At 46.5% G+C, this 22,864-nt stretch overlaps 1 protein-coding gene across 1 annotated transcript in view; it reads left to right on the plus strand.

Annotated features, from left to right (window-relative positions):
* Window positions 1–22,864, plus strand: part of TMCC1 (transmembrane and coiled-coil domain family 1) — a 200,847-nt gene that overhangs the window by 74,638 nt on the left and 103,345 nt on the right. The window contains exon 6 of the mRNA XM_077451598.1: window positions 269–962. Coding sequence (XP_077307724.1) covers window positions 450–962 — 513 coding nt within the window. The 5' untranslated portion in view covers window positions 269–449. The remainder of the gene's footprint in view (window positions 1–268; window positions 963–22,864) is intronic.

Below are 22,864 nucleotides of genomic sequence, written 5' to 3' on the forward strand. Positions count from 1 at the left end.
CTTTGTGTTGGTCTATCACATAAAATCCTAATAAAATACATTTAGGTTTTTTGGTTGTAACATGACAATATGTGGAAAATTTCAAGGGGTATGAATACTTTTTCAAGGCACTGTAGAGATTTGAGAAGAATATACGTGACTCTTGCATTTAGACAGTATTTGCATATCCTGCAGTTCAGGTTATAAAGGCCGTGTCATGAGAAACTATGAAGTTTATGATTAGAGAGCTCTACAATTCATTATCGTCTTTTTTTTTTTTCCTCCACAGATATCATTGAATAGCTGAGGTTTCAGGATTGCTTCGTCTCCATTCTTATGCCCACTCTACTCTGTTACCATCACATCTTTTGGGTTTATACCTCATCCATATAAGAATCGCGCCGACCTTCGCCATAAAGCAGCAACCCAAGCTTTGAGTTAGCGTGGGAGGGCATGGTTGGCGTTGTCTGATGGAGACTTCTGGCAGCGAAAGCCTCTGTGACGATGCCGACCCTGGGGGTACAGAAGGGAGGAGGTTGGTGGATGGTGACCAGAAGCCCTCCAAGGGCTCCCACTTTGACAACATAGGCCAGGGCCTGAAGCATCTGTTTCAGCATCAGAGGCGCCGCTCCTCCGTCTCCCCGCACGATGTCCTGCAGGCACAGCCAGAACCGGATCCAGAACCAGACCCATTACTGGTGTCGGACCTTGACGGAACAGGGCAACCCGGTGCCCTCAATCGCGTCCTGCAGCAGATTCGTGTTCCACCCAAAGTGAAAAGAGGAAGCAGCCTTCAGCAGAACCGCAAAGGCAAGACGCGCGGGAGCCCGCAAATCAGCCGCCGGTCTGCGCAGGACATCATGGCTGTCCTTTCGCACCCTGCCCGTCCGCGGTCTTCATCTACAACCGATGCTCACTCTGCCTCTGTAACTCTGGAAATCTCCAACACCTCCTACTTATCTGCAGAAGATTCAGCTGAGAAGGTAAGAGGCCAAGACTGTGGGCATGGGTGGTGGGCTCTTCTTGAAGCTAAAATGTTTATTGAGATTGTGAATGAATAGTGCCAATACATTCCACAGTATTCAAAGTATAGTATGTAAACCATAAAATGCCAGTCTGGTACTGATCTAGCTCCATACAGAAAAGATGTTGCGCTATATGACTATCACACCGATATGAACTTGATGGACGTACAATTCCAAAACTATGGCCATAAATATTGAGGTGCCTTTGGCCATACGGTATATGAAGTATGATGGTCGGTCGTCAACAAGACTTTGGCCATATAGGAAGTGTGATCGTTGGGTCTCAATAAAACTTTGGCCATATGGGACTTGTGATGGTGTCAATAAGACTTTGACCATATGGAAAGTGTGATGGTCAGGTGTCAATAAGACTGACCATATGGGAAGTGTGATGGTCAGGTGACCATAAGACATGGCTATATGGGACATGTGATGGTCAGGTGACGGTGTCAATAAGACTTTGGCCATATAGGAAGTGTGATGGTCGGATGTCCGTAAGACATGGCTATATAAGAAGTGGCATGGTCAGGTGTCAAGAAGACTTTGACCATATGGGAAGTATGGTCAGGTGTCCATAAGACATGGCTATACAAAAAGTGGCATGGTCAGGTGTCAAGAAGACTTTGACCATATGGGAAGTGTGATGGTCAGGTGGCCATAAGACATGGCTATATGGGACATGTGATGGTCAGGTGACGGTGTCAATAAGATTTTGGCTATATAGGAAGTGTGATAGTCGGATGTCCATAAGACATGGCTATATAAGAAGTGGCATGGTCAGGTGTCAAGAAGACTTTGACCATATGGGAAGTGTGATGGTCAGGTGTCCATAAGACATGGCTATATAAGAAGTGGTATGGTGAATTGTCAACACACTTTGGCCATGTAGAAAATGTGCTCAGATGTCAACAATCCTTTATCCATATTGGAACTGTGAAGGTCGGGTGTGGTCAAACCTTTTTGGTTGCGCGGGAAGTGTTACGGTCAGACGTCAACAAACTTTGACCCTATAGGAAGTGCGCTGGTCAGGTGTGAACAGTCTTTTGACAATATGGGAATTGTGATGGTCGGGTGTCGCCAAATTTCTGGTTGTGTAGGAAGAGTGATGTTCAGGTGTCAACAAGGCTTTAGCTATATAGGAAGTGCGATGGTCAGGTATCCACTATCCTTTGGCCATACAGGAGGTGTGTTGGTCAGGTGCCAACAAGCCTTTGGCCACATAGTGTATTTTTTTTGCAATTCAAAATCTCCTAGCACTGTGGTTAGACATTATCTTGGTGTGGCCTTGGTATGGGGAGTTCAGCTGCTCTTAGGACAATATAACGGTGCAGTGCCCCCACCCCAGACTCTGCTTATGATCTTAAATTGTGATTGTAAATGGAGAAAATCCACAAAATTGTGAAGGGTGATGTACAAACTTCATGCTGATGTGTTTTTTTTTTTTTTCTGGTGGGCATTGAACTTAGAGCTGCAGAGCCACCTGCTACCCACTTATCTATGTTGTCTTGCCTGGAGGCTGCTGTACGTCTCTGCAGTCTCCCGGGCACTGCAGGTCTCCTAGGACCTTCAGAATATATAATGACCTGTCTGGAGCGTGTCCGAGTGGTTTTTAGTCCATGCTTTATTATTTATAAATGTCTCCACAACTATTTGGTCTCCAGCCAAACGCACACACACAGAAACAAGGTCACCGAGCCTTGTCTGTACATTGCAATAAAAATATATAGACGTGTATATTGTCTGTGTGTGCGCACAAATAGACCGGTGCGTGTCACGTGTTTGCGGTGCCTCTCCGCGTATACTTGGAACCGGCTGGTTTGTCGGCCATTTTATTCAGAGAAGATGATCTGTGCAACTTCAATATCCTAGGAACATGAAAGGAGGTTTATATCTTTTTTTAATTATTCAGTTATTTGATTTATAGGGAAAATAGCTGCTTCCATTGGTCTGCTCCTTACCTTTGCAATTTTTAAAGATGGACCGGCCTTAGTGTATGTAAATCCCAACAATAAACTTCTCTTATTTGCTCTCTTTTGGCCTGTTAACGTAGGCTTCAGGCATAACACATGGCTAATCGTAATAATGACCCCCCCCCCCACACACACCTATTCTGACCTGTGTAAAAAAAACGTGTATATACTTGCCTATATTCATTCTGGTCTGGTCATGTGTTCTGGCTCGTCTTTGTCAACCAGCGCCGCTGCAGGGGAGAAGAGGGATAGCTGACAACCAAGGGGACCGGTCATGTAATCTGGCTCCCCTGTGTCGACCAACCTCGCTGTAGGGGGGGAGGAGGGGGTTCTGACAACGGATGGGCGCGGCCATGTGATTCCACTCCCATGTCAACTTGTACCTCTGCAGGGGAAAGGAGGGAGCGCTGACAACAGATGGGCCCGGTTATGTTATCTGGCCCCCCGTCTCAACCAGCACTGCTGCAGGACAAAGGAGGGAGTGCTAACAGATGGATCTGGTCATGTGATCCAGCTCCTCTTGTCAGTTAGCGCAACTGCAGGGGAGAGAAGGGAGCACCGACAATAGATGGCCCTGGTCATGTGATCCAGCTTCTCTGTCAACTAGCACCGCAGCAGGGGAGAGGCAGGACTGCTGACAACAGACAGGCCTGGTCATGTAATTCAACTCCCCTGTGTCAACCAGCGCCGCTGCAGGGGAGAGAAGGGAACACTGATAACAGATAGGCCTGGTCATGTGATCCAGCTTCTGTCAACTAGCGTGGCTGCAGAGGAGAGGAGGGAGCACAGTGGACGGGCCGTAGAAGCTTATGGTTGACGTCACCGCTTAGGTATTGCCAGTTGTTGCGTGCTTTCTCCTCTCCTCTCCCCTGTAGTCGGTCGCTGGCTGATACAGGGAGAAGGTCGTGATCATAACGGGCTGAAATCGGCATATACATCTTTGTTACATGAAGCCTAGGTGTTAGGAATGGGGGGGGGGGGGGAGTGCTGACAACAGATGGGCCTGGTCATGTGATCCAGCATCTCTGTCAAATTGTGCTGCTGCAGGGGAGAGGAGTGAGCATCGATGGTAAAAAAAAAAAAAAAGTCTGGCTGGGGTTTTTCTTCTTGGAGTTCCACTTTAAATACTGATTTGTACTTTGTACAGTCAGGTTACTGCTATGGAGTTTTTATGACATCACCGCATGAGAGAGACTTCAGCCTTCATGTTCTTTCGATTGCATCGTGCCCTATTACTATCGCATTTCTTGAACCCTGCACCCAGCCGTCTGATAATATGGAGAATGCAGTGACGTTTCAAATCCCAGTGGAACTAAACCCGTATGCATGCCGTGACGTAAAAAACTGTCACAGTTGCTTGTGCTCTTAACCGATCTGTCAAGCCAACCAATGTCTGGTGTCATGCCAACATCATGGCAACTGCAGATCAAACAGTTTAAGATGGCAGCTTCCCTGGCTGTAAATGATTGGAGGGTTTAATTCCATTTTACTCACTTCAGCTCCGGAAAGGTTTTACCCCCCCCCCCCACCCCGCCCCTTCATGACCTATGCCATTTTTTGCTATTCATCGCTGCGCTACTTCACCTGACAATTGCGTGGTCATGAAATGCTGTACCCATATGAAAGTTATATAATTCTTTTTTTTTTTTTTTCACACAAATGGATCTTTCTTATTGTGGTATTTGGTCACCTGGGATTTTTATTTTTTGTGGTATAAACAAAAAAACAAAATAAATATATAGGGAGAGACTCTCTCTCTCTCTATCTATCTATCTATCTATCTATATATATATATATATATATATATATATATATATATATATATATATATATATATATATATATATATATATATATATATAATCTCTATCTCAATGCAGTGCATGTTATCTCAGCTTGCAGAGCTTGGATTCATTGAATGAGTTTACCAACAACTTAAATATTGCAGAATAAAATCCATTTTGATAATAAAAAAAATCCATTTTATGAAAGCAAGACAAAAGGGGGGGGGGGGGGAACGACGGCTTGTAATTGCAGTGACTTAATTGCGATAGTGCGGCAGCAAATCTGACGCCGGAGGGGAGGAGGAGAACTGACTGCTACTGAAATCACCTGTGACACTAATACAGTGATAATAATATACACTGTCACTGTACTGATGACACTGGCTGGGAAAGGGTTAAATATGTGCCCAAGAATGTGTAATGTGTTCTGATTTTACTAACCCATCTCTTGTTTCTTATCCCTGCTATGCAGAGATGAGAAACTGAGCCCTCTGTACAGAGCTCTGTATTGGCACGGGGCTCTTGGCTGTGATTGGACACAGCTGATCAGCAGGTCCGAGGCATGAATTATTGGCAGGGACTTGCTGACGCTCCTGATAGCGGTTTTGAGACGCGGCGTACAAAGTTCAGCGATGATCAGTACCTGGTACTGCCAGTGTCTCCTCCCCCCTTCCCACACCGCCCAATCAAGACTTTCCCAGCAGGTTTAAATAGAGGACTGGAGATCTGTTATGTAACATTATTACACAGAGAACATAAGAAATCCCATCGCCGCCTCTCCGTATCGAAGTCCATAGTCAATTCCTTCCGAGTGCAACTCCAAATGAGTCATTGTAAAGAATCTGTTTATTTTTAAGGAAAAAAAAAACTACCTACCTGCTCTGTTTTGCTCAGAGCGGCCCGACCCTCTTCTGGGGTCCCCGGCCAGTGCTCCTGGCTTCTCCTGCCTTCTGAGTGCCCCTTAGCAAACCGCTTACTATGGCAGGGGGGCGCTTGTGTGTGGGTTTGATCCCAAGCAGGGCTGTGTGCCTCCGTTGACACACCCAGTGCGGCTCCCCCCTACTGCCTTTGTCACTAGATTTGATTGACAGCAGCAGAAGACACTGGAGTCCAGCGTGGGGGATGGTGGGGGGAGAGAGCAGTTACACTGATTTCCTGCACAGTGCTGGATTGATTTTCACTTTTTTTTTTTTTTTTTTTAATGTAGCATCCCCCATTTTTTCTTTAAAGTGATACTAAAGTCCCTGTTTATTTTTAAATATATATATATAATCATGCTACGCTCTGTGTACTGGTTTTGCACACAGCAGCCCCATCCTCCTCTTCTCATGTCCCTTTGCCGGCACTCCTGGCCCCCCCCCCCCCCGCCGAGTGCACCCCACAGCAAGTAGCTTGCTATAGGGGGCACCCAAGCTGCTGCTCTGTGTGTCCATTCAGACATGGAGCTGAGTTCAGCCCTGCCCCCTCTCTGCTCATTGGCTCACTGACTTTGACAGCAGCAGGAGCTAATGGCGCCGCGCTGCTGTCTCGGCCAATGAGGAGGGAGAGTCTGGGCAGCTGAGACTTCTCCCGCAACTTCTCTGGATCGAGATGGGACTCAGGTAAGTTATTTTGTTTATTTTTATTTTTATAGCACCCCTTCACCCTCTGCTTTTTTTTAATTTTTTTTATTTAAGCACCTCCTTTTTTTTCTTTTCTTCTTTTTTATTATTATTATTATTTTTTTTTTTTTTAGCACACTGCTTTGCTCGCTTTTATTTTTCTACTTTTAAAGCACCTCCCCTCCCCCCTCTGTGTGTTTTTTTTTTTTTTTTTTTTTTTTTTATTTTATTTTCTAATTACATTTTTTTACCTCCTCCCTTTTTTTTTTTTTTTTTTTTTTCTTGTACCCCCACTCCTGGCAGTTTTTTTTTTCTATTTTTTTTTATTTATTTTTTTAGCACTCCCTCCTCCTTCTTTTTTTTTTTTTTTTATTTGTGTTTTTTTCTTTTCTTTTTCTTCTTTTTTTATATATATATATATATATATATATATATATATATATATTTTAAGAAACAACCCCCCCCCCATTCTTTTAAAATGTATTTAAAATGAATTTTATGACTGGAACATAGGGGAAAAACTTGTTCAAGGACGTGGTGCCATCTGTAGGGCGCCTGTTACAGATGTTTATGGCCACATTTGGGTTCTGTCACTCGGGAGAATCGCATGGGTCGTGTTTCGATCCTTACCAAATACTTCCATGTAATGCGATTTTTTTACGTCAGAATTGCCTTTTAGACAAAATGTGTTTTTATAAATGAGCGGGAATCGATCGGCCGGTTCCCGTGTTTTGTTTACAGTGCAGGTAAATGTGGAATTTTCGGGAAGGGATTGCTATCTTTGGCTTGGGTAATAATGGTTCATTTCACACGAGTAACTCGGGGACAACACACGAATGTAACCTCTTGCCTAGTGAGCCAATAGCATGATGGCGGACTTTCTGCATTTCCTCCACTAGGTGGCGCACATGCAATGCAGTCTTTAGAGGAGCCATTCATAGACACATAATCTGTACATCTTGAATCCAGAGGATGAGGATCTGGTATTCTATGGTCTGATAGACAGTTGTGACCCCATAGCAGGAAGCGTCTGGCAATCTATGGTGGGGTCACCAGGTATTATTTTAATGAAGGCTGCAGGTTTTGAAAAGTTTAGCATTTTACTTTTTAGAATTCTGTAGACACGGTGAGGCTTCTATATGTGGAGGAGCTCAACCTACTTCAATGAAGAGAAGGAACTTTCCGCTCGCGGTGCACAGTGTGCCCATTATTCAGACACCTGGAGGGCGGCAGGGGTGGCGAGAGCGGTGTGCAGAGGTCAATATTTACTGAAGGCTGCGTCATCCTTCCACTGGAAGAATCCCACAACCGGCCTGTACACCCCTCACACTGACTCCTCTGTGCTACCCGTCTAGGATGTCCAATAATTCCCCAGGCCCGGTTACACAACGCGGCGCCTCGTCTGTTGGGAACGCTGGCGCGGTTCCCGTGCCTTTCATGAGGTGTGCTCAGAAGCGTCTCGAAATTCCATCCTGAACCAAATGTTTGTTTTTAGATTAAATCCCGAATGCCGGGATCGCAGGACATTCGGTCGAGGCGCAGCGTTAGACTAGCGGAAAACTCGGGAGCGTTGCCTGAAACATGACACTGATGGATGACCAGCAACATATGTATTTTATAACACGACTAGGTGCGCTGATAGTGCACCCTGACCCGTGCCTTGACCGCCCCCCTGGATCCGTGCCTTGACCGCCCCCCCCCTGGATCCGTGCCTTGACCGCCCCCCCCTGGATCCGTGCCTTGACCGCCCCCCCCTGGATCCGTGCCTTGACCGCCCCCCCCCCTGGATCCGTGCCTTGACCGCCCCCCCCCCCCTGGATCCGTGCCTTGACCGCCCCCCCCCCTGGATCCGTGCCTTGACCGCCCCCCCCCCCTGGATCCGTGCCTTGACCGCCCCCCCCTGGATCCGTGCCTTGACCGCCCCCCCCCTGGATCCGTGCCTTGACCGCCCCCCCCCCTGGATCCGTGCCTTGACCGCCCCCCCTGGATCCGTGCCTTGACCGCCCCCCCCCCCTGGATCCGTGCCTTGACCGCCCCCCCCTGGATCCGTGCCTTGACCGCCCCCCCCCTGGATCCGTGCCTTGACCGCCCCCCCCTGGATCCGTGCCTTGACCGCCCCCCCCCCCCCTGGATCCGTGCCTTGACTGCCCCCCCCCTGGATCCGTGCCTTGACTGCCCCCCCCCCTGGATCCGTGCCTTGACCGCCCCCCCCCCTGGATCCGTGCCTTGACCGCCCCCCCTGGATCCGTGCCTTGACCGCCCCCCCCCTCCCTGGATCCGTGCCTTGACCGCCCCCCCCCCCCCCTTGGATCCGTGCCTTGACCGCCCCCCCCCCCCCTGGATCCGTGCCTTGACCGCCCCCCCCCCTGGATCCGTGCCTTGACCGCCCCCCCCCCCTGGATCCGTGCCTTGACCGCCCCCCCCCTGGATCCGTGCCTTGACCGCCCCCCCCCCCTGGATCCGTGCCTTGACCGCCCCCCCCTGGATCCGTGCCTTGACCGCCCCCCCCTGGATCCGTGCCTTGACGGCCCCCAACGCCCCCCCCCCCCGGATCCGTGCCTTGACCGCCCCCCCCCCCCCCCCCCCGGATCCGTGCCTTGACCGCCCCCCCCCCTGGATCCGTGCCTTGACCGCCCCCCCCCCCCCTGGATCCGTGCCTTGACGGCCCCCAACGCCCCCCCCCGGCCGGTGCCTTGACCGCACGTTGACCATTCCACTCTCAATAGGTAATTACAGATTGATCTAAATCCCGCTTTCATAAAAATTGATCATTTTTATATTGAATTAAAACCATCCAACTTAAAAATGGATATCTGTCACAAGAGAGGCCTTAGTTCTGTATTATAAAGCTGGGAACATCTGTCCCATGAGATACCTTAGTTCACTAGGACTGCTGGGACTTGTAGTTCTGTATTGGCTGTTTGCTGCTCAATGGATGGAAGGACTGGCTGGAACTTGTAGTTCTATATCTCCTATGTTCTGTTAGCTGGATGCTTGGACTGCTAGGACTTGTAGAGCATGGCCAATATGGAACTATAAGTCCTTCCCATGCTGCTGTACTCATATCGGTTACATTGTTCCTAGCTATCTCTATGATCTACAGAACACATCCCTCCTGGGCTATGGCAGGGGTGGGGGGGGGGGGGTGTGCTTCTATATTTCTGTCCTAGTGTGACAACACCTCCATAAATAGAGTACGGTGAGTGAGCGTTGTCACCCTAGGACAGGAGGTGTGCTGTTTGCAGGATCACCAGGTTAAAATAGAGGAGAGAGAGAAAAAAGCCTGAATAAAGAAAACAAATGCAGCCGCCCCATCTAAAGACCGATGAGCTGCAATATGACATATTTGTTCCGGGGGTTTGGATACACTTGAAGGAAAGGCAGCTTCTTAAGTCCGCCTGGACTGAGATGGCCGCGGGCAGCCTGGCGAGGGAGAAATGACGGTGTCCTGATCTGCCCAAAACTTTAATCTGTTCCAGATGTCCGTCAGAGCGCGCAGAATGAAGGCAAATCATTTAATACCCTTTATCCTGGCTGATTAAATTGGGCGTCTTTTAATACAGAAGACATGCCAAGAATCCTGGCTATTTGTCCCAGATTAGACGGCTCGGCTGCCCTGTGGATTTCGGTGCCCCGCGCCCGAGCCGCCACCGTGACCGATGAACCGTGTGCCAATCGCTGCGCCAGAAGAGTCGCCACACGTCTCGGGTTTCAGGATTTTGTCCCTAATATGGCCAGAAAACGGGCCTAGCATCACATTCATTTTATTTTTTCATATGGAAGCGGTAGTAAACCTAAAATGTAATATATTGCAGCTTGCCAATCATTAGATGTGGTGGCTGCGTTAGTTTTCTTTTTTTAAAAAGGCTTTTTTTTTCACCTGGTGAGCTGGCTAGTAACGCGCCTCCTGTATTAGAGGCCCCCCCCCCCCACACTCTGGATGAAGGAGCATAGGGAGCACCTTTGGACAGCATTATTGCCAGCTTGGGGGGGCAGGGGAGTGTTAGATGGACTAGCAGATTTAAATACACTAACAAATGTAAAGCCAAACTCCAGTTCACACTTTATGTTCAGTGGGAGCAAACCGCCCCCCCCCCCCCCACCTTTATGATAAAGGCTTTAAAGGAATAAATGCCAATCATTGTAAGTGCCCCTGTCAGTGGTAAATGGTTTCCATTTAAAGTGTTACTAAAGCCAGGAGCCTGCAGTCACTATAACTGGTCTCCAACAGAACATGGAAATTGAATTATTTTAGTAAATATAAACTGCTAAACACCCTTTCCTCATCAGCTGTATATAGCAGTCTTGTGACTGCTATCAGTGTCTGGTTAAAGCTTGTAGGAGGAGTTTTCATTCTACTCTGACTGTCCTATGAGGCTGAGAGACCCCTGACCCTTCGTCTGGACAGATCGGCATCTTTATTATATAACACGGGGACCTATATTGTTGTTTTACAGAGGGGATTGTATGTTTATAGTGTAGTTATGATAGCAGCAGGAGGGGAGGACTGGTGAGTGGACAGGTGGGGGACGGGAGAGCTGCGGATGATTGAGGCATGTAAACTGACCACTGTGTCAGGGCTCAGCAGCCATGATATACTGTGGTCAATTTACAGGGAGGATGGCAGAACCAGGCAGGATCAGTCGGGTATTTCAAGTGATAGAAGGGACCAAATGATGCAGCATAAGCACTGTGCTGTATAACATGCTTTTAAGGCAGGGGGTCTCAAACTGGTGGCCTCTCCAGCTGTTGCAAAACTACAAGTCCCATCATCCCTCTGCCTGTGGGAATCATACTTGTAACTGTAAGCCCTTGTACACACAGTCTGACATTCCGACCACAAAATCCGTCAGATTTTTTTTTTCCGACGGATTTTGTCCGAAACTGGTGTTGCATACACACGGTCGGACAAAGTTGTCGGAAAATCCGATCGTTCGGAACGTGATGACGTTCATTCGTCACGACGGGACTATAGCTTTGGTCTCGTAATCTGGTCTGAGCATGGGTGGCACTTTCTGATCGGAATTCTCTACAAGCAATCTGTTCATGTTGTTGGAAAATTTTATATCCAGCTCTCAAACTTTGTTGGTCAAACATTCCGACGGAAAAGTCTGATGGAGCCCACACACGGTTGGATTATCCGACAACACGGTCCGATCGGACATTTTCCGTCAATGTCCGACCGTGTGTACAAGGGCTAAGTCTTGCAATGCCTTTTGGGACTTGTAGTTCCGCAACAGCTGGAGGGCCGGTGTAGCGTTGTATTTTGCTCCCCATCGTAGAATGCTCCGGAAGTGACGTTGCGGACGGAAATTTCGCACTGCGCATGCGCGATGCGTTCCAAAGACTTTGCGACAATGCAGACCAGTGAAACCGTTACATAATGTCACGAAAGTGAGGGGAGGTAATCCCCTCCCTGAGCCACGGTTACCCACTCTCTCTCCACTCTGTCTAAAGTTAACGTCATGATTACCTCCCCTCACTTCCGTGACGTTATCTGACGATTTCACTGAACTGCATTGTCGCAAATCCTCTGGAACGCATGACGCAAGTGTTTGGAACGCATCGTGCATGAGCAGTGCGACATGTCTGGCCCCAACGTTACTTCCGGAGCATTCTACGATGGGGAGCAAAATATGACACTACACCAGCAGTTTGAGACCAGGATCTGTGTTTTTTTTGTTTTGTTTTTTTGGTGTTTTGTTTTATTTTTTTTATTTAATTTTTTTGCTTTCAAAGCACTTTAACCAAGTTGAGTCCTGAAGGCTTTACGGGGCCTTTAACGACCAGGCCATTTTTTGTGATAGGGCACTGCGATTCTTTAACTCACAATTGCGCTGTCTCGCGTGACGCTGTACCCATATACAATTGATGCCCCCCCCACAAATAGAGCTTTCTTTTGGTGGTATTTGATCACCTCTGCGGCTTTTATTTTTTGCGCTATAAACAAAAAAACAACAATTTTGAAATAATTTTTTTTTTTTTTTTTTTTTTTTTTTTTACTTTCTGCTATAATACATATCAAAAAAAAAAAAATGTATTCATCAGTTTAGGCCAATATATATTCTGCTACATATTTTTGTTTTAAAAAAAAAAAGAGCAATAAGTGTATATGTTATCACATCTACAAAAAAGGTTAGGGATTTATGGATTTTTTTTTTTCTTTTTTATTATTTTTACTGGTAGTGGTGGCGATCTGCAAATTTTTTTTTATTTTTTTTTTTCGGGTCCGCCAGGCATGCACATCGGCTCTTCCTCCGGCAGCAGGCGCGTGCGCCCACACTATTGCCTGAAACGACTTACAGGTACATCCTTTTGCACAGTAGAGCCGCTGTGCCGCAGTATATCTGCGGTGGGAGGTCTTTAAATGGTTAAAGTAGAATTCAAGATGGCCGCGATGGAACGACGCTAACATCACCAAATCTGACGGGTCGCCTAATCTGACGGCACACAGGCTTTCAAAATGAAACCTCAAAACGCTGTATAGAAGCATATATGCTCACCTTGTTGCTATGAGTGCGAAATGTAAGGCTTGGCTGGGTGTAACAAGATGTCCGCCGCCGCCTCCTGACTGCAGGTATTCTGTCGGATTGGCAAACCTGCTAGAGGTGGAAGGCTTGCTTGGCAAGTATGGGTAAGTATTTTTTGGTAGGTCAGCTGATCTCACAGGTTTGCTAATCTAACAGAACACCAGCCTTGATCTGTCAATGGGTACCCGGAAGTGACGTCACACGTCACTTCCAGGTTCCGCAACAAGAAGGGGAGGAGAGTGGCCCAACGGCACCCACTATGCCGGTTCTGGGCCTGCAGATGTTCAAATGGAGCCCGGAATACATGGGGCAGGTGGATGGAGATGGCGCATTCGAGTGATGGCTCGGGTACCGGGACAGTTTTTTTTTTTTTTTATTACCATGGTGATCTGGCGCCTGGTATTTTACGAGCCCTGGTCTATCATTAGTATGAGTCCTGGATTTGTCGGCGACCGCTCGGTCTCCGTATAGAGGAAGGTTGCCGCTCCTAAAGCTCCAGACCTTTTAGCAACACCCGCCCTATTATGATCTTGCAGATACTGGCTCTGCACAAATTTGGAAGGAAATTAAGTCCTGGATGGCCGCACACAGCTGATGGCATCTTTTATTGATAATTTAAAATCCAATACAGTCACCTTCATGTGCAAAAAGGATCAGGGAAAATCGGCTAACGCGTTTCACACCATGTGTTGGTGCTTAATCGTAGCTATGATTAAGCGCCAACACATGGTGTGAAACACGTCGCACACAGGTACGCCCATATCCACAGGAGGGGGGAATGGGTTAAAAATGTTTTTCCTCCTTGTAAATCGATCCCGAATTATAAGGAGATCAGGTATGGGCCAAAGCCGGCGGCATTACAACTGCCGGTGTATAGCAGGACAATAAAGAGTGATTTGAACTGATTGGTGGGTTTCTATGGTTGAAGATTGCGGTTTGCCTTCTTCCATGGAGTAGTCATCCGACCCTCTTATGTCATGGCGTTGTACGCTGGGTGGTCCTCCAGCTTTATCTGACTTCTCTCAGGATTCTTTCTTCAAGCCACAAAAACCGCCCCAATCTACAGGAAGCAGAAAATTCCTGACTGATTGCGAAACGCTGAGCTGTTCTCTTGTCACCGTGACTCGTATGCCGCAGATGGGACTCACAAAGCTGAATTCAAGGCAGATATGCAAAAGTGTTATATAGTCCAACAAATAAAGTAGAACTATAGGAAAAACTTTTTTTTTTTTTTCCATTTTGGATAAAGGTTATAACCTCTGTAAGGTTCATTTTTACCTTCAGTGTCCCATTGGGGAGATTTCCCTTCACTTCCTATCCAGTAGCCAAAACAGGAAGTAAGACGAAATCCCCCTCCCCCTAGGTAAATTTTTACCTTTGGTGTCCCATTGGGGAGATTTCCGTTCACTTCCTGTCCAGTAGCCAAAACGGGAAGTAATATGAAATCCCCCCCCCAAAGGTTCATACATTATACATGTGAGCAGCGTCACTAAATTGAATCAGTTTGATAAATGAGATGGTCGTTTACAACACCAGATATTGACAATAGGAGAAAGTTCACCTCACTATAGGCCTCTGGTGACTATTGGCTTTGCTACAGAAAGTCAGGGGAATTCAAACACTTTTGAGTTGCCACCAGAACAAGAGATGTGGACGGAAACTCAAATGGGGACAACTGTTCCAGAGACCGATGTTAACGCTATAGCTGCATGAACCGACAAGGCTGTAGCTGCATGAGGCCTGGTTCACACCTATGCATTTTTTTTGTGTGCATTTTTTAGTATTGCAGAAAAACACTACAGTCCATTTAACATGGCTTTCTATGGATGTAGTTCACATCTGTGCATTTTATGGAAAGGGCCAGGTTTTTTTTTTTCTGTTTTTTAGTTCCATAGACTTCAATGGTTTAAAGATGTGTATTAAAAAAATACAAAGTGCACCTGCAATATGCAAACTGCACAAATGTGAATCAGGCCTGAACCCACACCTGCATCAACCCCGCAGCGCTGTAGCTGCATGAACCCCGCAGCGCCGTAGCTGCATGAACCCCCGCAGCGCCGTAGCTGCATGAACCCCCGCAGCGCCGTAGCTGCATGAACCCCCGCAGCGCCGTAGCTGCATGAACCCCCGCAGCGCCGTAGCTGCATGAACCCACAATGTTTTTGCTGCCTTTACTGATGGTGCTACAGCTGCATGAACCCCCAGCACTGTAGCTTCATGAACCCAGGAACTCATTACCTTACAGGACATAAGGGATCTGCTAGTGACAGTTTGGTGCCAGATTCCACAGCACACCATCAGAGATCTAGTGGAGTCGGTGCCTCGATGGGTCAGGGGGGCTGTTTGGGTCACAGAAGATTAGAGGGACCTTCTCAATGGTGGGTGGTCATGATGTTATGTCTGATTGGATTTTTCTATTGATGTAAAAGTGCGTCTCTTGGCCTCCCAGGTGATCTCATGAGCTGGGAGGTTGCATAGTTTTCTTTCTTTAATGATAATATTGCCTCATTTACCTCCTCGGGAGCCATAAAACGTTTATGACTTGGATGATAACGCCGCTCTGTTTGCATTGTCTGTGTTTGTAGACTTTGCCCGGTGCGATGTGCGGCACAGGTCTGTACTGTAGAGAAAGCGAGACGCAGGAAATAAAATATGTCCAAAAAGTAAACATTGCTGGATTCAATCTGTACTTTGTATAGTGTTACATGGCATGTCCGGCGCTGCCTCTGATTGGTTGTTAATTGGGGGGGAAGAAAAAAAAAAGTCAAAACGTTTTCAAGATTTTATAAAACTCTTGTGTTACAGAATGCGATTTTAGGTTACGGGGCCGAGGTTGTGACTTTAAAGTGGATTTACTAAAGGCAAATGGATTTGCACACTGCAAGGACATTTGCTCCAAAGCTTAGTAAATGAGGAGGAGCTCTGCTGACTTCCATCATCCAATCATGTGCAAGCAAAAATCCTTTTGTTTTTTCCATTTTCATTGTGTTTGAGTATTATTTGCACCACCTCATTGACCTTTTGCAATGTGCAGCTCCATTTGTGGAGTGCACAGTCTTTTTGCCTTTAGTACTGATTCCCCTCCCCCCCCCCAATATATCTTTAAATGTGCTTATTATGCAAATAATGAAAATGCCTACAATTTAAAGCCCAGCCCCGGCCTTCCCTTCAGTCTTGCACAGTTGTTACCGGCTCCTCTCTTGGACCGAATTCGCTTTCTCTGATTTCGCTGCACACTGTGAGCTTCTCACCATGTGCATTAGAAGCGGCAGCAAATCAGAGCCCCGCTTCGTTTCCTGGCTGGAGGACATCCAGTATCATCTAGCCCCTTTTTTTCCCCCACTCAGCGTGGCTCGCCCCTTTCATTCGTTGCATTTCAGTTTTTCCAGTTATGGAGGCTCAGCATCATGTGTGGGTGGTCTGCATGCAAATACAGCCTGTCTCAGAACGCCCAGTCCTCCGGACTGATGCATCGCATACTAGCACATTATGAATTACCTTAGAACGAAGCTCCCGCAGCCCGACCCGGTCAGCGCTGAGGGGGCTGACATGTTGCCTCGCCGTTTCTTCCGGTGTTGCTGGCTCTGGTGCTGTCAGTGGCCGGAACCGCGATGATGTCACACCTGCGCATGCGTGCTGAAGTTCTCTGCTCTGGCACGATACGCGGGACCTTCACTGCGTATGCACCGCCGACATCAGCGGCTGCATGCAGGATGAATGTCTCCTAATTGGTGTAGGTTCAAGAGATATTTATTTTACCTACAGGTAGGCCTTTTAGGCATGCCTGTAGAGCTGCATAATTAATCCATAAAAAAAATAGTGATCTCGATTCAACCCCCCCTGACATCTCTATTGCAGAGATTGCAGATTCTTTCATATAACAAGTGGAGAGACTTATCTGCTCACTCAGCTGTCAAAAGAAAATATCCAGCAGTCAAACAAATTTTTAACATGAAACATTGTAACCAACTCTTCTTAGATCAAAGGGATAAACTTCTGGGAGTAAAGAGAAAATCCAAGCAGTCTGCCAAGTTTTTAACATGTAAATGCAGGAAGTTTAACCACTTAAAGTCAATCTTTTTCTGACACTTGTTTCTTAAAGCGGAGGGTCACACAAAAATGGAACCTCTGCTTTTCGGAACCCCCCCCCCTCCGGTGTCACATTTGGCACCTTTTAGGGGGTGCAGATACAGGTATTTGCACCCACTTCCGGGCATAGACTCCCACGCGAGTCTACGCCTCTTTCGTCCCCCGCCCCCCTGCTGTCTGCTGGGAAATCAACGGGTCCCAGAGACAGCAAGGACCATCCATATTGTGCAGCGAGACTCGCACATGCGCAGTAGGGAACCGGGAAGTGAAAACGCTTCAATTCCTGATTCCCTTACCGAAGATGGCGGCGACAGATCGGCTTCGGATGCCGACATAGCGGGACAGGTAAGTGTCTATATTTATGCATTATTTGTAGCTGCTGACTTTAAAAAAAAAAAAAAATTTGGCGGACCTCCACTTTAAAGAGGAAGTAAACCCTGATGGGTTTACTACTTTGTTTTTCTGCAAAGGTAAAGCATAATGGACTACTATGCATCGCATGTGTCACTTACCTTGACACAGGAGCCAGCGATGTCACCGCTGCCCCCTGTAGTACGGAACGTCCATCTTCTTCCAGGTATCGCTGCTCCAGCCACTCACAGCGCTGGAGCAGCGATGACGTCACTCCCGTGCATGCACACTGGAGCCACCACTAAAGGAATATCGCCGTTGGCAGCGGCATGCTGCCAACGGCGATAGTGCGCCTGCGTGCCTCTGTCTACGGCGCATGCACCGTAGACAGCGGTGCCTCTCTTTTTGTAAATATCTCCTAAACCGTGTAGGTTTAGGAGATATTTCTTGGACCTACAGGTAAGCCTTAATTTAGGTTTACCTGTAGGTCAAAGTGGTTTGTAAGGGTTTACAACCACTTTTAGAAAATTACTTGGAACCCCCAAACATTATAAATATTTTAGCAGAGACCCTAGGGAATAAAATGGCAATTGCTGCAATATTTTAAGTCGCGCTGTATTTGCCCAGTGGTCTTTCAAATGCAATTTTTTGGGGAAAAAATACACTTCAACGAATAAAAAATTAAAAAAACAGTAAAGTTATCCCAATTTTTTATTTATTTTTTGTTTTAATGTGAAAGATGATGTTACGCCGCGAGAATCGTGATCTATCTTCTAAGCAAAAAAAAATTGTGATTCTTATTTTTAGCCAGAATCGAGCAGCTCTACTTACCTGCAGGTAAAAATTTCCAAGCGGTGTATACAAACACTTTAAGGAAACGTGCCCCAGTGTGCCCACAAGTAGGATGCCCACACGTACATTAAGGTGAAAAAACACGAGGGTTTACAACCCCTTTAACTCAGTGGGGGGGGGGGGGGTCATTCACTAAAACTGGCGAGTGCAAAATCCGGTGCAGCTCTGCATACTAACCAATCCGCTTTCAGGTTTTATTACCAATGCTTAACTGAACAAGCGGAAGTTAGAAGCCGATTGGCCGCCATGCACATCTGCACCAGATTCGGAGTGCTCCAGTTTTAGTAAATCTCCCTCAACTTTTAATGATTGAAAAAATCGCTCATCTCATTGGCTGCTTTCAAATTTATTTTTTTTTTTAATGAAATGATCTACAACTAATCAATCTGAAGGGCGGTTACAGTAAAACATTGCCACTCATACACCTATACATGGGGGGGGGCGGGGCATCGTCTAATAAGCACCACTCGTCGGTGTTGCCTGGGTTGGGTTTGTCGGGGGTTAATCTTCCTTTATCTCTGCAGGACTCTGCGCCGTTGAATCCCGGGGCCCCTCCAGAACAATAAGCTTTATTTAATTAATCTGCAGCCGCTCCCCGCCCCAGCCCCTCCGACCGCTTCTACGTCACCCTCAACCCTGCATGACCCGGAGAGCTGAATAGGAACGGGGAGGTTTTGTGGGTTATCCCAAAATATCGCCACATTCCTGCACTTTGCAGCTGTAATTCCTTCACCTGCCTTCATAGATGCCAAATGGGGGGACCTTTTATTTTTATATGTCCTGCAAGGTTATAGCAACTTGTGATATTGTGTAGATACAGAATTACACCACATATCACCATTGTAGCCTTATGAGAGATACCGGAAGGCTCCGAGGATTAAATGGTAACGCACGCAAAACAGTTATCCAGCATTTTTGTGCATTTTTTTTCTTGCATCCCTTTTTGATTAAACAGTAAGAAAATAACTCGGAAAGAACAGCTGCATGGTAGTGCGTGTCAAGTTTATCCTAAAAACTGTACAAAGGTGACTCGGGCTAAAGGTGACGCAGTTGTTGACCGTCCGCATGGCGCCTGGGGATCGTTCATTATGGGGTTTAATTACTTCCAGTCTGGGCCAATTCTGATATTCCTACATGTAAAAAAAAAAAAAAAAAAAAAATATATATATATATATATATATATATATATATATATATATATATATATATATATATATATATAATATTATAATTTTTTTTTTTTTTTGCTAGAAAACCACTTAGAACCCCCAATCATTATATCTTTTTAAGCAGAGGCCTTGGAGAATAAAATGGAGGATGCTGGGTGGCATAATTGCAGGTCACATGATATTTGTGCAGCGTTTTTTTCAAATGTAAATTTTGTGGGGAAAAAATGCACATTAATGATTTTTAATGCACAAAAACGCAATGTAATATCCAATCGTTTAGTAAACTATAAAAGACAATGCTAGGCTGAGTAAATAGATACAATGTCGAGCTTTAAAACAGTGTATGCCTGTGGAATGGCGCCAAACTACGGTACCGAAAAATTCTCTATGGGTGACGCTTTAAAAAAACTTTACTGGATACTAGTTTGGAGCTACACAGGAGATCTGAAACTAGAACTATTGCTCTCAGACTGATGTTCGCAGCGATAACTTGTGTAATGCGATCGCCTTTTTTATTTTTTTAACAATGTACCTTTTTAGTGTGTGTGTGTGTTTGTTTGTTTGTTTTTTTATTAACTTTATTGCTATCAAAAGGGATGAACAAAATCTCTTTATGGAGAGATCTGGGGTCTATTAGACCCCATTTCTGTTCCTGGCCTCCAAAGCCTCTGATCAAACCGAGACTAGATACTTTCACAAGCCAGCAATGACTTGTTTATATTGGACCAAAACAGGAAGTGATGAAATCCTTACCACATCATATGTCACACAGTGGGAGGAACAACATCCAGAGTTCCTTGCTGTGTCCCAGGAACCGGACGCCACCGATTTTCCTTTTTTTTTTTTTTTTTTTTTTTGCATCCTTGTGGCGCTCCCCGATCGGATGGGCGAGGAGGGTGGGAGGACGGGACCCCCTTTTTTGCCGACTGTAAAAGTAATCCAGAGGCTGTATAGCTGTTCGGATTACTTTTACTAAAAAGAATCAGTTGCTAAATAAAACGATACCGGGATCAGGACTGTGGCTGCAGTCATGATTCCCAGCATAACCACTTCAACCCATCGTCGGTTATAAATGGAGACTTAACGGGAAGTAGATAAAGAGGAACTGTACTGCGGAAACTGAGCTTAAAAATAAATGAAGACAACGGCTCGGTCACCAGTAATGTCTGTAGGCTCTCTTCCATTACCGTGCCTTGTTTAAATCGTGTCTGTATGGAGGGGGGACCTTCTTAGTAGAGGCTTTGCTTCCTCATGTCACAGCTGCCCACCTGATGATTGGTTGGGTAATGATCGAGAAGCATCAAGAGTTGGAGGAAGCACAGAATGAAAAATAGTCGCAGGGAGATCCTTGCACTTCAGGTCCTCAGATACAGTTTCCTCTCCAGCAAGGAGAGTAGTGAGCAAACCAGTAGTGACACCACCAAATCTCCCTCCAAAACTGGGGAGACTAACAATCTTAGATGATCTCGCACTGCAGATCTACAGCTAGGAGGCTCAAGGCCAAGAAAAAGCACTGCTGTTTCTCAGGGGGGATTAAAGCCTAAGCAGTAACCTGAAAAATACTTTTTTTTTTTTTTTTTTTAGTTTTGAATTCCTTCTGCAAAGAAACAAATAAAAGTGCACTTTCTGGTATGCAAGTGTGCCTAGGCACCCCTGTATATGTGCAGTATCGGATCTAAGGCTCTTCTGCTTCTGACTGCTAGTCTTAAAGTGATTTGTAAAGCTTTAATTATTTTTGCATTAAAATAATAGACATGTTATACGTACCTGCTCTGTGCACAGAATGGCCCTAATCCTCCTCTTCTTGGGTCCCATCCTGGTGCTACTGGCCTCTTCCTCCTGCCGCATGCCCCCCCTGCAAGGAGCTTGCTATGGGGGCATCTGAGCCGAGCCGCTGCTCTGTGTCCACTCGCACACGGAACCACGGTTCGGTCCCGCCCCCTCTGTCTCCTGATTGGCGCATCTAGCTGTGATTGACAGCAGCGGAAGCAAATAGCCAATGCTTATAGCTAATCAGGAGAGTCCCGTGGGGGCAAGGCTCTCGTGGACATGGCTGGATCGATATGGGGCTGGAGTAAGTATTGGGGGGGCTGTATAGATTGCATGAAGTTAAAAAACCTTGTGCCCTTACAACCACTTTTAAGGTGATGTGGAATGAGTTTGTTGATGTCACTACTGCACTGCTCACTGTTCTCCTTGCTGGAGGCTTTAATAGAAGAATGTGAAATTCCTCCTGAAAAATACCAAAACACTTCCTGGTATGGATGTGTGCCTAGGCATTTTTGTGCCTGCAGACTCCTATCTGTGGTGTAGATGTGATGCATTGTCTAAGGCTCTGTTGCCAGGACATTTAGAGTAAGATTTGGTGATGTCACCACTCTGCTGCTCACTGTTCTCCTTGCTGGTGAGGAAGCTGTATTTGGAGAACATTGCAAGGATCTCCCTGCATTTGCCTTATTAATTTTTATGAATCTTTTGCTTCCTCCACCTCACCTGCTGCTTCTTGACCATCCGATCGGGTCATCAGATCCCCAGTCATCAGGGAGGGCAACTCTAAATTGCGAGAGGCTCTTTTATGAGATAGTAAAGCCCTGCCTGTACCAAAATGGCTGCCTCCATACATACAGTGCAGAACAAGACATGAAAAGTCAGTAATGGATAGATTGGAAGCAGGGAGACCATAGGCAGTATTGGGGAATAGTCCTTTACCCTCTACCTGCCTTTTTGTTGCATAGCGACCAGTGGCAGCTGGCGCCCCATTTTTTTGGGGGGGGGGGGGGGCAGCAAACAAATCTCTCTCCTCCCGCCAGGTCTGCATTTACCCCAACCAGGTCGTGGTTTCCCCAGCTTCTCCTCCCGGCTAATCCGGTCTTCGGATCTGTCTCCTGTCCTGATTGGCTGGAAGACCATACCGAATATTGATTCGCTAATGTCTCAAGTGGGTGGGTTCGGGGCACAGAGCCGAACCATTTTGAAGCTTATTAGAGCTCTGATCATGTGCTTAAAAAAGAAAAACTCGTAGAAAACTGAGTCCGGCGCCCCGCATGGAGATGGGGGGGGGGGGCTGCACCCCTATATTTACCGGCTGCTGCTGATGGTGACTCCTGTATAGTTGACCACCAGCTGGGTGCTTCAGACTGCGCCAGTCAATGAGCAGCTTTGGCGTTGATGCAATCCACCATTGAATGGAAATTAACAGCAAGATCATGTGATCTAGTCTAGAGCTATATTCTTAAATTATTATTTTTTTATTTATTTTTCTCCTTGTGTTTTCAGTAATAAGTATGGAAAAGGTCACAAGGATGATGAGCGTCTGTGTGGAAGCGGTGCAGAGAGCGGGCCTCTGCTCCTCGGTGATTACAGACAGGCGGTGTGTGTGCGGCATGTTCCCCGATAAGGAAGGCCACTCAGTGTGTTTATTTTAGCAGATAAAGGATGGAGAGAGAAAAAGGCGCATTGTAGTTGAAGTGTTTGCATTTGTCGTCAGTTGCGTTTTTTTTTTTTTTTTTAAAGA

The sequence above is a fragment of the Lithobates pipiens genome, unplaced genomic scaffold, assembly GCF_037356315.1.
Source record: "Lithobates pipiens isolate NorthernLeopardFrog02 unplaced genomic scaffold, aLitPip1_a1.2 Scaffold_23, whole genome shotgun sequence".
Classification (NCBI taxonomy): domain Eukaryota; kingdom Metazoa; phylum Chordata; class Amphibia; order Anura; family Ranidae; genus Lithobates; species Lithobates pipiens.